Source organism: Labrus bergylta, chromosome 17 (genome assembly GCF_963930695.1).
Source record: "Labrus bergylta chromosome 17, fLabBer1.1, whole genome shotgun sequence".
Lineage (NCBI taxonomy): Eukaryota > Metazoa > Chordata > Actinopteri > Labriformes > Labridae > Labrus > Labrus bergylta.
The window spans coordinates 7,054,163-7,072,312 of NC_089211.1; the positions used below are offsets into that span (position 1 = coordinate 7,054,163).

The following is an 18,150-nucleotide window of genomic DNA, read 5'->3' on the forward strand; positions in this document are numbered from 1 at the left end:
TGTTTTATGATTTTTTTTGCATTCCACCAAATTTGGGGTTCAACTAGCCTACATGTTTGTGTAGTGGTCCTTCAGGGCCACCATAGAGAAGAATGGCTGTTTTCCTCCAAGCATGGAATTACGTCTTCGAGCACATGTGATAATATTTGTTCAGAGAAAGAAATTCTATAATGAGGCTGATTGTGAACAAAATAGCAGTCATCCATTATCCTGACAGGACGCGAAGGCCACGCCCCCTTTCTACGTCAGTGGAGGAGTGAGTTATTAAAACGTTGAAGTGACTGTGAACACATCTCACTCTGTTGTCTGAGAGCTCTGCTGAACAAGAGCAGAAACCTAAACCGATCCCGGACTGTTAGTCTGTGTCCCGCTCTAAAAGCCTCCTGAATGGGAGAAGAGAGGACGGGTTCAAGTGTTCAAGCTGATCCACGCAGACGGACGAGGAGCGGACTGTGGAGAAAAACACTGAATCTGAAAAGTTTTTCGGATCTTTCTGCTGCTTCGAGTCTGGATCCCGTTTGAACTTCAGCTGCACGGGCGAGGAGCTGTGAGACTCCGCGGATTCATAAACTAGTCCTCCAACCAGACCTCAAGTCCACAGCAGGAAGGTGAGTCCGGTACCTGTCTCTAACACGTCACTCCTGACAGGTCTGTCATCCTGCCGCCCAGATGTTTATTTACGTTTTATCCTCAGTTTTGATGAAAACATTGAAGCTGTAATATTCAGTTTATTTCATCTTATTGAAAGAGTTAGGATTGTAACAACACGTTTAAAACAACAACAATGGTCATAATAACGTCATAATCAAATCATTGCAAAACTATTCTAATGGATGTTATAATAATTAAACTGCATATTTATTATAAGTAGGTCACGAGAGCGTTACATTAAAAAAAATGTTTTTATAACCTGATTGCAACTTGTCCTAAATGAAGATTTGCTGATTTCTGTTGCTCATCATTTCATTGTATTCATTGCAAACTGGATATAGTTGGGGTTTTGTTTTGTGTTTTTTGGAGTATTTGACCGACCAAACATTTACAGTTGCTACCACGGGCAACCTTTTCCTAAGAGCTGCACAATGAATCTTACAGTCTGAATCTCTGTAGTTTTAATATGCAGGAGCTACACTCTCTTAAGAGGTCAAATGTGCCAGGAAACAGTTTAATGATGATTACTACAGATCTGCAGAGCTTCAAAACAAATGTCTATCATCGTGTTTTTAATGTTTTGTTTATTGAGGGGGGAGGACACGTGATGCACAAATCATCCTCGCCTCTATGGAAACTTATGTAATCAGAATATCTGACAAAATGATTTAAATATATATATATTTTGGTCATATCAACATCTGAACCCGTTAATTTAATGTGCCGTGCACTGGGGTTGAAGTTCATCACTTTGTCTATCTGTTGTTCTTTTTCTTTATTTTGTAACGTCAGCAGTATTGCTTAAAGTTTGTCCTCTGAGCAGGGGCCATTCTAGAGTCTGTTGGGGCCCTAGGCAAAAATTAATTGGGGGGGGGGGGTCCTCCAACCAGCGTTCATCACTACGCCTGCCTGTTTGGGTTGGAATCTTTGGGCATCTCAAGATTTCCATTCTTAAGGTCAAGATTCGATTGAGAATCTATTTTCGATTCAAGACGATTCTGGATTCATGATTCAAAGTATATTTTTGAATTGATACATACTTCAGGATGATTAGCCCCAAAAAAAACAATTTTGTGAAGTTATGACCCTCGATTTTTACATAAATAAATGTTTTTGCCCACCTCTACTGCCAGTGTCCCGACGCTTACTCCTCTTCCTTTTTCTTTTCTTTTTTTTTTCTCTCCTATATACGGATAATTCTCCTTCATTTTTCTTTATTGACAAACTTTGGTTTTCACAGGAATAATGCATGCAACGTTTAGCAGGGCAACGTGAATGAGTGCTGTCAGATTGGGCCCCCTTAAGGAGGTTTCCGACCGTCATTGCAAAATTTGCAAATTTTCGGCCGCTGCTTCGGTTCAGAGTTTGTCACCCCTACGGGTCTGGGTCAAGCTGTTGCCTGCCTTACCTGTTGACAAGCAGCGCCTCTGCCTCCGAGGAGTTAGAGCACTGTCCAGCTCAGTCACAGACCATAACAAATGTCACATCATCATCATCATTATTTGAATTTAATTTAACCTACATACAAAAAAAACTTTCTTACAAAAAATTATCATTCCAGCTTTTCCTGAATCAAATCACAAGAGCAGTTTTTTTTTTCTTGTTGTGATTGAATCATTTTGCTCTGCGTGCATCTACAGCACTGAAAGGTCATGACAAATGTGAGTGTAGTCTGCTTTTGCAAATGATCCGTCTGCCACAGGAGCTGGTGTCATTGGTGTTAATTAAACAAGGGAAACAGTGTGTCTTTGTGCAGAGGTGGAAATCTGTGCCGTCCCAGTCTGACCAGTCCCCTCTCTGTGGTCCTGGACTCTGGTGTCTCTGCTGCCAGCGGTCATGCTTACTTAGTTAGTCACTCCCCTCAGACATGACTGAGCTGAGGTTATTTGTTAATTATCCCTCTGAAGGAGAGTGTGTGTGTGTGTGCATGTTTGTGTGTCTGTGTGGAGGATTCATGATTTAATTAGTGTATGAAAGAGGGAAGGAGGTAATCACTTCTGGAAAATGGAAAATGGCCCAATGCCCAAATTTCAACTGCTCCACATCTAACCGGCTGTAAATTAAGATGTCTTCCCTCAATTTAGGGAAAACAGCAGAGCTGTGTCTGACGGCAGACTGGACTCATAGAATGAAGCCTTTAAATGAGTTTTAAAGCTCAGGTATTTATACATCAGAGTCATTTAAAGAAACCATCCAGGTACATTTAAAATAGATATTTGACCTCATTTATGTTCCGCGATGTTTTCCTCATTCAAGCTTCCATCTAAGCAGAGAAAATTGTTGTAGTTCCCCTCATTTACAAAACTCCTACATATAGAGAAATGCAAACTCAAAACAAATGAAAAGAGGACATCTAAAGGGCAACGTCTGCACTCTGAGGTGGAGTGGTTCGAGATCATCGTCTTGAATCGTCCAGAAGAAATGAGAAGGTCAATCTTGAGAATGTGTTTTCAATAAAACTTTTTTTGGAGCACACAATTGTTAGTTTGCAAATTTTAGAACAAACCCGATGGACTTGGAAGTATCAAAAGTTTGTGACTTGCTTTGAGTAAGCATGAAGTGATGATGGTGGAGGGGGGGGGGGGGGGCAAGGCAAATTAAATCAGTGCACACTGTTTTGCACTGCTCGCAAAGCACAGCAAATTTAGTGACTTCCAGGTAAACGTCAGGCTGACATTGAATCTGCAGCAGACGTAACACAACATACTATAACAAAGAGAAGACATCATGACGAGTCGTGTCTCGCCCTCAGCTTCACTTGTACATCAGTGGGTCATGAAGACAGCTACACTCTGCAGTCGCTTCAATCAAAACAAAACACAGATCGAATCTGAACATTGACCTGAGAGTGTCTCACAGCTGAACCAAGACGGAGAGGATCTGTAGCATGAAACACGTCGCCCACACTACTTATTATAACCATCGCAGGACTGGAACAATATCTGACAAGAAGATTATCATCATATTTTGTTTTTAGGGAGTTGTTCATCCTCAGGGACTCAGTTTAAAAAAAAAAAATCTGTTTAAACCTTTTGACTGTTGTTAAAAAAAAAAAAATCACGTTGCAGTTTCACTTTTAATTGCTTCCTCTGTAAAAAAGCTGCTCATTAGTGTTTTCAGTTTGTTGTCACACTGAAGTTCCCTTTCTTCCCGTTTCTTTGCAGACAATGTTAAATTTAATTAAATAAATATAGAGGATTTGTTAGCAGAGAGGATGACTGACAGTGTGATTAGTGTACATCAATGTATGTTGATGTGTTGATGTGTAGGGTCAGTGGTTGGGGTCTTGAAATATGTTCATCGGTCGCCCAGCAGAAAAAGTTTAGGAGTTGAACTCGTCTCATGGAGCTCATAGTTAGCCCCGTGTGAGAGCTGATGTTGTCAGAGGCATCAGTCAGCTGTGTTCAGCGTGGGGTAAAACGAGACGTTAATGGTTCTGTCGAGCAGAAACAGCCTGTAATTCATCAGTGTGTCCCGACTGCAGTGAGCGCTGTCTCTCTTCATTAGCTCCTGTTTTTTATCGACTGCTGCATCAGTCAGTTTAACTGGTTCAAAGCAGGGTGATGATTCACCAGCACGTTGTTCTGTGTGTGGAGGGTTGCTAAACAAGAGTGAACATGGGGATTAGCCCGGTGGTCCCCAAACCTTTTGTGGGTCTTGAGTGACCCCACTTAGACTTCACAGAACTCTGACTACCCGAGACATCCGAAACACATTCAGCTTTAAGCTCAAATTAATTTGTTTTCGATCATGAATTCATTTTTCTACTGCGTTGCAGCATTGACTTTAGACCAGTGGTTCTCAACTGGTGGGTTGGGACCCAGAGGTGGGTCGCGGAGCCATTTTCAGTGGGCCGCAACTGTGTGCCTGGAAAAAAACTTCTGTGAAGCACTTTTTAAACCTTAGTCGTTTTGTTCAGCTTGTTGCTTCTGCCACATTTGTACCTGATTTGTATTGACTGAGGTACATTTATTGAAAAAACTGCAAAAAAAATTTCAATAAATAAATCGGATTGGTCAAAAAATGTCAAAACATTTGGGTTCCGATTTTTCACGGAGGAGTTGTTGGTGGGTCCTGGCGCTAGACGAGTTGAGAACCACTGCTTTAGACCACATTCAGGTGTTTTTGTGTATTTTATTGTGCTGCGATTATGTTTCTGCACAGAGAAGTTTGATACACGCATACAGGTTTAATAAAGTGTTTTGTATCATTTTGTGAGCAAGCAGAGGTGCAAACGACCTGCTCCTTTTCATGATCAACACCCTGATCTTTTGCAGCGAACAATAATACTGCCCGATGCTATCATCATCAGCTATACTACCTGATGACACTGAAGACGTTGCCTTAGCTTTTGCCTGCAAAAATATGTAAAACTCTTGCTATTATATATTACTTCAGATCAATATTCCTTCAGGTCATTTTCATAGTGTAGGGTTGTTGGAATCAGCAGGTTTCTGAGCCGCATAGAAAAGTTAAAGTTTTGAGTCAGATCATAAATTTAGCCATGTACTTGTGTTCTCTCTAATTGTACACACCTCTGTAATTTAACTCTGAACAACTTGTTTTTGAGACTTTCCAATCTGACTCCACGTCTGAGAGGGGAACCAAATCAAGTCTTTGCTTTGCAGAGGATAATTAAATGCAGGATTTACATTTTAATTGGATAAGAAATCAGAGTTGTGTTTGGCAGATGTGAGGAAACGTCTCGAATTATCACAGGTGTCTGCAGGATGATTACTTTGGCTGCATTTCTGCAATTAGTTTCACATGTGGAACAGAATATTGAAGTTGAGGAAATGCTTGAGGTTCCACCATACTCTGAGAGATTTAAGGATTCCTTAAACCGCCGATATTAGGGATAAATGACAAAAAAAGAACAGAGAGAGAGAGGAAGCAGAAGTCCTCATGTCGCTGTTTGCTCCAGCTACATCCCACAGTGTTGGACGAGGTTGTATTCTGCACGCTCGGCGCGCTAATTGATTTCACGGCTGGTGATGTGCCGCTCAGAGGAATCTGGCACGGAGGACAGAGAGTAGATTCAGGGAAAACAGCCAGAGTCCACAGAGGCGCAGAGTGACATCAGACATCCAGTGTACTCTGTATGAATGTATAGTCATGTTACAAAACAACCCGTTACATTCATTGATTCAAATGTAGAAGTCACAGTGCAAATATCTTTGTGATAAATTCAAGAATCTGAATGAATCCTTGTAGACGTTGGATTCATTCTGCAGGTTTCTGGCTGTGTTCTGTTCCTGCGCCCACACAATGATGTCACAGCTCTGGCATTAGGATATTTTTAAAGATCATGGGAAATGTATTTTTTCCAGTAGCATTGGGCAATTTACAGATATAAACGTCCACCCATAGACTGTAAGTGTTAATGGTCAAAGCCTGAGTGACGTCACCTGTCTGTTCCTGCAGGGGGCGCTGGAGTCCCATCGATGGCGGTCTCCATGCTGGAAATGCTGTTTCAGTCTAACTTTCAGTCAACCTAACAACAGGCTGAGAGCTGGAGCTGAGGCGGGTTTTAAACCTCTTGACAAACTGTTACACCGCACCCGCCTGTCAATCAGGTCAGCTACACGCCTTATTGTGAAAAACTCTTATCCTTCATCAAATCAAAGCGGATGAGTTGTCAAAAACGTCACCCCCCGTACAGTGTGTGTCGCTCACACAGCTTTGAAACCTGGTAGTATTTTTGAATGGTCGTGCATCCTGCCCTCATTTTCCCCTGAGATGGGAAATATTTGTATTTCTAACTCTGAAAAGGATGACGATTTTTGCTTCATTGGAAGCTGTTGCGGTTAGCAGGGTGAAACTACAACGCTAGTGACAACGCGAGACATAAGACCTGCCTGTCGGCGGCGATGAAGACGAGGAGCTGGGGCGGACTGGTAGTGTCTGTGCTCTCACTGTTTGGACACAGACATAGAGTCTGTTTTCTGACAGGAATTTCCAAGATGCTAATTCCTTCTGGAAGAAATCTCGGAATCAGTTGAGGAAACGGCCGTATGTGTTGAAATAAATATGTCTGTAAACCTGCGGTGCTGTGCATTCTGGGATTTGGTGTCTTTCATCCACATGAGCCAAAAAGACACTTCTGCCTTTTCTCGGCCAAGAAGGCACCAACAAATTCAAATTCAAAATGTATTTCCCTTTTCTACTACATATATGACCCAACGTCAATACTGATTCATGTTTCAACGGGTGAAGTATCCCTTTAAGATAGAGTTGAGTAAATTGCACCTGCTGGACAAAGTCAAGATCAGGGGAAAAGAACGTTCAAACATCAAAACATCACATTGAAATTATCAGCTAGCATCATGTAAAAGGTTTTCTACCCTGAAGTTAAACGTTTTAGTGAAATTCAAATAAAATATTTGTCTTTATATAAGAAGGAGTTATAATGTGCATCCATAAACTTTAATAGAAGTGGAACCAAAGCTTCTCTTTCTTCAATCAAAACGTGGAAGAAGCTGAGATGGCTCTGACCCTCGGAAAGATGTTGATTTAACTTTTGAGAGTTCTTTTCAAATGTTGTTTCAAGTTTACCATAAGTAAATTACTTACGTAAGTAAGTAATAAGTAATACTATAGAGGGATCTCAGCCTTCTAAAAGGTGAGATTAACACTGGCAAAGAGCCCGTGAGGATTGAAGTGGCTGGTTTTTTAAGGATTAAAAAGTGAAGAAAGTGGTCGGCCTCCTTTCAGTCATTCATAGATCAGCTCATTCATGAATAATCCAGCTCTAATAGCAAGGTTTCGTCCTTCTGCAGGAGTCTGTTTGTGGTTAAAAGCAGCCTTGGGCTTCTTAACATGGTGTTCCTGTGGCTGATTAGAGCCAGGTGTCTCTGCAGAGTGAGGGTACTGAGGGCGGCCCGCCTCGCTGCAGAGACCAGCTGCTGCAAGCTCACTTAATCTGTGGGAAGGTCGCTCGTAAAGCTAAACATGTCTGTGCTGAAATGAGAAGCTCGGAGAGGACCAATTCTGCTGCTCGTTTGGAAAATGAAATCTGGACCCGCAATTATTTTCTGTTGTTGTTGGCGCTAATGATAAAATCTTGGAAACGTCTGAAGAGGCTCGATGCTGAGTCATTGCGTGTGTGTGTGTGTGTGTGTGTGCGCACACACTCTGCGATTGTTGTACTAAAAAGCAGTATCATTCCCAGCTGTGCATGAAATCAGAGCAGTGTAATGGAAAAACAAGGAAAGCAGAAGTACTGTACATGTTTCTGGATGCAGCTATAGCAACTGTACTCACAAGCTTTTCAGTTTCTGCAAGTCTGAGGTTGGTTCCCGTGATGTTTGAAAGAGATCATAAAGAAACAAGAAGGCAGCAGGCTGGCAGGAGAGTGAAGAATTTGGCTGTTTGCGTTTACACATGCAGCTCATCTCGAAAAACTTGAGGAGATTTTTGTGCTCGTGTGAAAGCACGAATACACACCCATTCAAAAAAGCCAATTGTTTATGTCAGAGAACATTAAACATGTTTACAGCCTGGTTCAAAATACAAATTTGGTCTGAACAGCTCATTTCTCTATCAGCACACACTTGACAAGAGTGAATTTTCTTTATAACTCAACCATTTTGATTTCATGAAGGCTGAGAGTTATTTATAATAAGGGGCATGGCAGATCTGACTGACAGGCAGGTGCCCTCCTCTGCTTCACCTCTTTGTCTCTTAATAAGTTGACTGTTAGTTAGGTTGGGACAGTATGTTTGGGCTTCAGCATTCTGCTTCAGACGACAAGGTTGACATCACTTAGTATGTCCATGTTTATATATGATTCAGTATTTATTTAGCCTACAGTCTATTGATTCAATGCAAAGAGACAGTGCCTAAATAGGATATCGATAGAAGTTCATAAAGTAAAGGAAGAAAGTGAGCTTTTTACAAAAGTAATGGCATTATTGACAGTAATATTGGCAGTGATATTTAGAAATTGTAAAAACATATATCGCACCAGATAAAGAAGATGAAACTGCTTCAACACTTGCACAAAACTCCTGAAAATTTCCGGACATTTTCAGAGTGAGCTGCACATGTGGAGGCAAACAGAAGATATTTTTCACCCAGACTTAGATGGAATTCTTCCTGCAAACCCCCATTGGTTAAAATTAAGCGTGGCGTCGAGTGAGCTGACGAGAGAAATATTCAGAACATTCACCAACAGCAAGCTGGTGGAGGTGATGATGTTGGTAAAGTGCGACCTGTGGGTCATGCCCGGTCGATGTGCAAATAATGAAACTGCTTTCTCGTGTTAACGTCTCGTATGTTCTTAACCACTTGTTGATTTATAGTGTGGATACATCCAAGCATACGTAACCTTGATGATGTCACAAAAATGTTTTTTTTTCTGGTAAAAACACAATTTAAAATCTGTTACTTTGACAGTAATGAATATTCTAAATGTACACAGTTTTATTTATTATACATGCATGCTCTTACTACAATGATACACATACCTCCAGTGCAGATATGTGATGGGATCAGTTGTTTACAGGAACTTAAACTCACCTGCTTCTCCTCTCTCTGTGTCTTCAGGTTGCCATGGTGAACAGCAGAGTGGAGGCGCCCACATTGGCGGTGATGGGCGGTGGTGGTGTGACGGCAGGCAGGTCGTGTGCGGGTTGTGGAGATCGCATAGCGGATCGTTTCCTGCTCTTCTCCATGGAGCGGTACTGGCACACGCGGTGTCTCAAGTGTTCCTGCTGCCACGCGCCGCTGGGAGAGTTCAGCAGCACCTGCTACAGCAAGGGAGGAATGATCCTGTGCAAGAACGACTACATCAGGTCAGATATACCGCGCTGTGATGACTCTGTGGTCATCACTATGTCCAGTGAGGGCTGAGCAATGTTCTCTTGTGCATGTTCAAATGTTCCACTAAAAAAAGTTAATGAGAGGGTTGTTTGAGGGACATGCTCAGTTCATCGAGCTCAGCGAACCCTCAGAGTTAAGCTGTTTCTTCCCCTAGAGACGACCCGTCTGTAATGAACACTAACACAAGAGTCACTGAACTTTCCATAACTGTGAGGGTCTCTTTCAAACCGAAAATCCACCTGAGGGAGCTTTAATTTTTTATCTGTAAGTTAAAAGCTTAATATGCTTTATATATAAATATATATATAAATCAAGTAAATCCTCTGAGTCATGACTGTCTACAATGGGTGTAACACCCGAGTCCCACTGTCTGTGATGTTTTCCGAGTCCTATCTTCACTTTGTTTACATCGCCAGGACGGCCGGCCAACTCCTCCCCTCGTGTATAAAAGTTGTTTAATTGAGGGACTAGAGAAAAGAAGAATAACATACTGTACTCACTGCTTAACTGTGTTTCTAGATCACGCTCATTTCAGGTAAATTTACATGCAGTGTGAAGATACCAGCATAATAAAGATCGCTAGCATTAGCATGCTAACACAACAATGCAGCGCAAGTTGTTTTGGTTTCATGCTGGTGCTCAAGGGCGACATCTGCTGGATCAAAAAATCGCATCTTAAGCCTTTAAATGTTGTTTTTGGCTCCACCCGCCGATATCAACCATATAGACTCTGGCTACAAATCCACAAAATGTCAGCGCCCGTCAGGGGGGTATTTTGGCTTAAATTTTGTTCAACAGTAGGAAGAGGATACGCATCCTCCTTTGTGTACACTTAATGGTCTTCACCATCAACAAGAACTCTGGGTCGGTTTCCTTTTGTACAGATATGTCAGCTGACCTTAGATCTGCTATGTGAAACTTACCATGAAACTTATCAAAAATGGAAGTCTGTATGAAGCTAGTAGAAAACCTACAGGGATAAATAACTGAAGCAGAAGCACAAATGTTTTAACACAGCAACACAGAGTTATGGAAGTTAATTCTAAAAAAAAAACACTTACTGTAATTCTATCCTGATGTACCGCCTTTCAAAAGAAAAACATCTTGGCCTGAAGCATTCATCCTGCCGGTGTCCAGTGGCGTTTCAAACTCTGCGTGGGCCTCAGGCTAAAATTCCCAGCCCCCCTCTCCAAACCAGCATTCATCACAATTGTGTCTTAAATAAGTTGGAGAGGAGCCTCTCTGTATGGAGTTTCTATGTTTTTTTTAAATTCTTTATAAAGAACATTAATAACTTAAATTTTCTGTTGTCTGTGATTTACATTGACAAACTGAAGTCTCCACAGCAGTAATGCATGCAACGCTTAGCAGCACAAGATGAAGTGCTGTCAGATGGGGGCCCCTTAGGGAGGTTTCCTACTGTCATTGCAGACTTTGCACATTTTGAGCAACTCCTTTGGTTTAAGGTTTGTCTGCCCTCTGGGGCCTCTTACTGGCCTGGGGCCCCAAGCAGCTGCCTGTTGACAAGCAGCACCTCTGCTTGTGTCAAATATAACATAATCTATACTCATACTGTACCTGTGATATTCAAGGTCTAAATCTAGTATGCAAACATCACTTAATTTAATCTAGTTCGCAAATTTGAGTTAGCAAGAGTCAGAACAGAGGAGAAACAGGAAGGAGAGAGAACCAAAGTATTAGTCATCAAAGACAGAAAGGTTTGGAAATAATAATGAAAATAATGATGGTTGTTAAAAACTGGCTTCTGCTAGCTTGTGCTATTTGTAGATGGTGTGCTGTTTAGTGTCTAAGAGCTGGAGCGGTGTAAGACAGACGCTGGTTTTGTGGGCGCCGTCATCTCCGGGGCAAACATAGAGGTGGATGTGGAAAAACCACAGCTGAAGGTCTGCTGAGGAGAACTGGAACACAGCAGACTTTATGTATGAAGCCAGGAATAATAGAACGGCTTCTCAGGACAACTCTCACGAGATAAATTAATCTAAATCTGGATTCACTGCACAGCGAGGCTGTGTTTCCAAAGATTTCCACATTTATTCTTAAGATAAACGGGTCAGTAACTCAGACGTTTATTCAGGTGGATTTTAAAATGCTCCTGATTGTCTTTCATGTGGTGTTACGGTGGTCGTCTTTTCAATTATAAGATGGATGTGGAGACTCTCTTGCAGCCTGTTACATCAGCTAAATAGAAGTTTTCTCCACATGTAGACTGTATAAAATAAATTGGAAGCGCTGCATCTCTGGCTGATCGAGAATGGTAAATGGGCTAGAGCTTATGTTGCGCTTTTCTAGTCTTCTGACTACTCAAAGTGCTTTCACACCGCAGGTCACACCTACACACTCACACACTGATGGTAGAGGCAGCTGTGTAAAGTGACCATCAGAAGTAATTAATCCCATTCATACCCATTCATACGCCGCAGATGAAGCAGTGGGAGCAACTTGGGTTTTAGTGTCAGACTCAACTGCATTTCGCTACAGAAACTGGGGATCAAACCCCGACCCCAGACCGACTCTGCCACTGAGCCACAGCCGCCCCAAGCAAAGGAAGAGGTGGAGCTGAGGCGAGCTGAATGGATATTTTGGTTACTGAAACAAAAAAAAACTCAAGTCCGACTTTGATGACTGGATATCCCTGAGCGTCCAAAAATGCTAAAAACTGAAAAAGATACGTTCAGAGTTTAGATTTGTGATAGGAGGTATTCTGGTTTCTGGCTCAGATGCTGATCATTTTAAATACAGACAGATTTGTTGTTGTTGTTGTTGTTGTTGTTTATATTGACAGTCTGTTGCCGTGGTTTCACTTGCAGGCTGTTTGGACACAGCGGAGCGTGCAGTGCTTGTGGACAGTCGATACCTGCGAGTGAGATGGTGATGAGGGCGCAGGGTAATGTTTACCACCTAAAGGTGAGTGCAATCATATATCTGTTTCATGTCATGTATATTACCACACTATCATGCTGCTATGATGAGTTCAGATCCATTGATTGACTCTGTAACGCCGTTTTTTTCTCCAGTGTTTTACGTGTGCAACCTGCAGGAACCGTCTGGTCCCCGGAGATCGTTTTCACTACATCAACGGGACCATTTTCTGTGAGCACGACCGGCCGGGTGGAGGTCTGCTGAGCCGACATCCAACTCCACTGCAGGCCAACGGCATGATGCCCGACCAGAAGGTGAGGGGACGGGTGTTGCTGAAGTTAGCAAGTGAGAACAAGCAAACTCCACACAGACAGGCTCCTGTCAGACGGGGAACCTTCTAGCCGTGACAACAGCGCTGTGCAGCCTGCATTGCTTGTAATGCATGTTTTAAAAATAGGCAACGCAACAAACAAATTTAATTGTCAAGTGTCTTGAAATGGGATGATCTTAATATAACAAAAGTAAAATTTGCCAATGCTCAGTGCATTGGCATATTTGTTCATTCATTACGAGCAATTTGGGGCTTTGTTTAGCTCGTAATATCCTGAAATAAGATGCAAATCTAGATTCATCAGGTGAATGTGGCTGATGATAAGTGAAATGAGATATTATTGACTAGAAATCAGACAAATACTCTGGGTAAGATTTTAGTTTTTGCCGTGTTTCCCTCCTCAGCCATGCTTCAAAGCATCCTTTCTTCTGCAAAGTAAAGGCGTCTTTTCAAATCAGTAATTGAAAACAGGTTGGAACAAATCGATAGAGGTGTTAAAAGTAACATGCTCTTCTGACCTCCGTTTGCAGGTCTGCTGAGGACGAGGACGTAAATCAATCGTGTGCCTTCTCCCCCACCTTTCTCCTGTCTCTTCATCATCATCCTCCACCTGTAAATCCTGCCATTGACTGACCCTCCTCGCCTCTGATGGACCGTCGCTGCTGGTGGTTCAGATTTCAACATCAGGTGAAGATCTGGACCAGGCCTGTGATCTAGCAATCGGAGGAGGATACTGAGACTGGTGGATTTTATTTATACAGTCAACTCTTTCTTCTTTGTGACTCTTCTCTGTGGGGATTATTGTGAACTACAGAAATATAACTGAGAAGAACTGGTTTGGCTAACGATGCATAAACACTATAATGGACCTGTTGTATGAGCTAACCAATCGCAGTGGACCTTGAATAAGGAGAAAACGCTGACAGCTTTGTGACTCCTGCAGGAGCTGGAATATATCAGCAACTTCACAAGATGACAAATTGGATTGATTCACCGGACATGAGATACCAGATTTTTCCTTCCGCTCTCGGACTGGCCGCTGAACAAAAATACCTCTGTATTGATAACTGACGCTTTCACTCTGTGTGATTCTTTGTGAAACATGCAAATGTCAGGGTGGTTTCACATTAGGAACCCGGGCCCAGATCCGAGTACGCTTGACCCCAAAGTCTGGTTCATTTGATCAGTGTGAACACAAACATACCGTACTCTTACCAACCACAAGTCCGCTTGAAGAGTTGGTCTCAAGCACGATTGATGTGTATTCGAGTTGTGAATGCACCGGTTGCTCAAACAAGAAAGTGAACCGCTAAATAACTTCTAAACATCTTCTGTCTCTTCCCCTTTCCTCCTCTGAGCTGCACGCTAGATGTGGAAGTAGGACGATGGTCGTTGTTGGCGTCTCAGAAATAACAAAAACATCCACAGTAAGCAGGATGGACTCAGCCCGCGAGTGGTTGCCATGGTAGCTTCTTCTTCTTTCTGCTTTTTAGCCGATTTGCAAATCAACTATGTGCATACTGACACCTGCTGAATCAGACTGTGTACTCGAGTCCAGAAAGATGTTACTAATGTGAACGCAGACCGGAGGGGGGAGATATCGTGCCTAGTGTGAAAACAACCTTAATCTCTGCTTTGTTTTTGATCACAGTGTGTCTCTGATGTTACATTCCTGCCACCAACTGAAATCTTTAGATGAAATCTTTGTAGACAGCTGATATCTTTGTCTTAACTGCAGCTAAAGCCTCACAGGGCGGACACAAACAGTGCTCCATATGAACAGCGTTTCTTTATGTTCTCGTCCTCTTCAGCTGTTGATCGTAGCCTCAGACATCATGAACACTTATCAGGCTGGAGATATACTTGCTGTGTCAAAATTTCTCTTTGTTTAGTTTTCATGATATTGTGCAAGTGTAATAACCAGATTTGTATTGATGAAAAACTCAATAAATAAAAATGCAGCATCAAATGCATTGGGCCCAGAGTCGCCAGTTAACAGGGTGACTCATTGAAACAAAACACTGACAATGTTTCTATTTAGTTTTTCAGGTTTCTGCGACTTCCATTTTACAGAACTGATCTGTCGTCAGCTAGTTTGACAAAGTGACACAACGATCTGATGTGGCTATCGGGGACTCTGTTTGTCAGCTTGTCCTTAAAAACGTTCTGCTGTTGATGTCCCCTCTGCTGTTGACTCTGTCACATCCAAGCGGCCACCTCCAGTGTCGAAAAATGCAGCCAAAGCGGATAAACAAAATCCTGCAGTTCATCGAGTCGCCACTAGAGGCTGGCTTCAGAAGCCCCGAAAGTCACATACACACCCATTCATAAAAGCAGAAATGAACATGTTTATAGCCTGGTTCAAAAAATGGAATAGGTCTGATTAGCTCATGACTCGATCAGCACACACTGTAAGGGTGATGAATTATTTTAACTCATCCATTTAGATTTTAAGTTTTTCAAAATAAGGCGCGTGGCTAACCTGATTGACAGACGGGGGCGTGTAGCTGTTTGTCCGGAGGCTTAAGTCCCACCTCAGCAATTAGCCTGTCGTTAGGTTGAGACCCCATTTCCAATATAGTGACCGCCATCGACGTCACTCAGGCTTCATCCACTAGCATTTACAGCCTATGGTCACATCCCCTCTGCCCTCTACACTGCCCCTTCTGTTATGTACAAACAGCATCTTGTGTCTGCATCATTTTAAGCTAGCTTGACGACACACGCAGCTGATGATCCAAACACAGGTGACTCGAGGCAGCCATTATGCAGACGCTTATGCAAAGTTAAAATCAAGTGTATCTCTTGACCTCGTGGTTCATTCAGTGTTTAAATTGTGTTTTGAAATAATGTGCTACAAGAGATTTAGCAGCAGCTAAATAAACTGTTTTGAATGTTTTATGCAGTAGTAGTCCTGTTTCTGTTGATGTTTTATGAACACGAGAAGAAAGAGAAAATGTTCAAAACGACTAATAATCTGTTTTGTTTCGTGCTACAGTGTTCAAATTAAGCTTTCTGTGTTGCAATTTGTGTTTTCAAAGTCAAAGTTAATGGATTTAAATTGTTCATGGAAAGAAAGTGATTGCGTACAATAATAATTCAGCCGTTCAGCTGCGTCTGACACGTGATGAAAGTGTGATTGCAATTTGGCTAAAGCTACAGTTAGCAGCGGGTAACAGTTAGCCGCTCCAGCCTGAGTGAAGAGGTAGAAACGCTCTTCTTTCCTCAGACAAAAATGGCTGATTACCCACAGGAATGGGTTTTCAAAGGCCTGAGCCGAGACCATTACAGAAGCAATTAAAGCGAGATGCGCTGCAGGCCTGCATGGGCTTTAGCTGCACTCCAGTGCTGCAGCCTAATGAGGCCTAATCTGGTGAGCTGGTCTAATTAAAAGGGAGGGAGACTTTTCCTGTGGGCACCAGGCAGCCCACGGTTTGTGCTCCCTGTAGCTGTCTGAGGGGAAAAAACAAAGTCAAACTCAGAATATGTATTGTTTTAAACCATAAAAAGTTCATTCCTTTCAAATTAAAACATTTAACTCCACATTTTGAACATGTTTGCTGGTCTGTGATCTCTCCAAACTCTCCTCTCTGATTGCTCTCTGGCATGAAATCTGCGTCTCTCTTTTTTTTAATTAGCCTTTTTTTATATGTATGTTTGGCATGGAAACTACAGGATCATCTGTTCCACGCTAATTTTAGGATCGCTCCTGTTCCATACTGTTGGTGTGGCTTTCCACAGAGCAGAATTAGAGACTGAAGCACACATGAGTAGCCAGCTGTGACTCTTCAAATTAACGGGGCCCATAGAGCCGAGCGGCTCCTCTCACAGGGTTAGTCCAATTAGCTTCACATTCACAGCAACAATGAGGCTTTTAATGGTCCTGTTTCAAAGTGCTCTTTCAGAACGACGGCCGGCTCAACACATTCCTCTGCTGCTCCACTCATGACTCCAAACCTGAGTCACACAAAGTTCCCTCTGCAGAGCTTTAGTTTAGTCTGGCTGTTTCTCTTCTCTATAAAAAGGCTCAGAGTAAATAATGAATCAAAGAAAGTGCTGCTCCCATCGGCCAACAGAGCTACATTCACTCTCAATTCTTGTTTGCTTCTTTTCAAGCTTTTAGCAGTCAACCTCCTCACCTGGAAAAACGAGTAAAAGCAGCAACCTGTGATGTTCACCTCTTAACATCTGTCCACTCTTGTTGCATTAGCAGCAAACATGTGGACTTGAACGTGTTGCACTGAAATGATTTGCAGGTTTGTGAGCATCTGGTATAACAGCAACATGCTAACTTTGTTTTTCTGCTATTTAGGCTTCAAGTGTAGATGGTGACACTTTGTTTGCAACACCTGTAACAATTTTATTTTGCACTTAAACACTCGCTCTTTCTTCTTTTACCCTGGACGCTGTTGATCCAAAATAATCAGATGGAATTAAAGCTTTTTTTTTGTAAAAGCAGAGCTGCTCAAAACAATGAAGATATCCAACAAAAAGAGGGAAAGTAGAGTTCAAGATTGCTCCTCTTCCTCAATAGGTAAACAGAAAATGGAAATGAGATCTAACTAACTTGAACTGAATCCACATTTACACAAAAACGATCCACTGCACTGAAAACTGAATCGTCTTTTGTTACCTTTAAAAAAAGTTCAGCGTTCAGACGACAACGTTTTGACAACAACGGCCGTGCACACAGATCTGTAAAAATGACTTAAATCGCTGTAGTTTAACTGTCAGGCCAATATTTGGCAGCGAGGTGTAAACATAAGAAGATAGCTAACACATGCACAGACGACGAGGTGGGGTTGCTACTCAAACTGACCCTCAACTTCAAAGCGAGTAAATTTAAAGAAAATGCTGAGTGGGAGTCATGCCTGGTAAATTTTTCCTGATTATTTCCAGCTGCGTTGTCACATTAGCTCACCCCGACTCTGAGCGGGAAGTTTGGTAACTAAGGGGGGGGGGGCTGATGGGAAAATTCTGGAGAGTCAGAGTGGTACGACATGCAGCAGCTCACCCTGAACATTTCAGGAACTTTTCAGGAGTTTTGTCAATGTGTGAGAGTATCAGCTGAGACATAAGGAGGGTCCAACGGGTGGAAGGTAGACTGTCTTTAATTTCTCTAGTCTGAGGAGGCTGATGGGCTGTAAAGTTAAAAAAAAATTGTTTTGTAATATTATTTGTCGATTCTTCGATTCAGACACGTGTAACTTTGTGTTTTCTAAGTCATCATGGCCTCTCAGGAACTCTATGACATTGCACAAAGCTGATGTCTTTGCCCACCTCTGGTAGAGACCGCATTTCCAATATGATGACCGCCATCGCTGGGCTTCATAACCACCTCTCAGAAACCAATAAGTGACATCACTGTCACTCCGTTCATGCTTTATGCAGTCCTTCTATTTTTTTTTTACTTTGTTTAACCTTTATTTAACCAGGTAATTGACCCATTGAGATCAAGATTTCTT

General features: G+C 42.2%; 1 protein-coding gene across 1 annotated transcript; it reads left to right on the top strand.

Moving 5' to 3' along the window:
* Nucleotides 1-289: 289 nt before the first annotated feature.
* On the top strand, nucleotides 290-15,584 carry lmo4a (LIM domain only 4a). Its single transcript, XM_020640067.3, has 5 exons — nucleotides 290-608; nucleotides 9,199-9,446; nucleotides 12,303-12,399; nucleotides 12,510-12,668; nucleotides 13,216-15,584. Exons 2-5 carry the CDS (start codon nucleotides 9,205-9,207, stop codon nucleotides 13,222-13,224), a joined length of 507 nt encoding a protein of 168 aa, XP_020495723.1. The 5' UTR covers nucleotides 290-608; nucleotides 9,199-9,204; the 3' UTR covers nucleotides 13,225-15,584.
* Nucleotides 15,585-18,150: the final 2,566 nt, after the last annotated feature.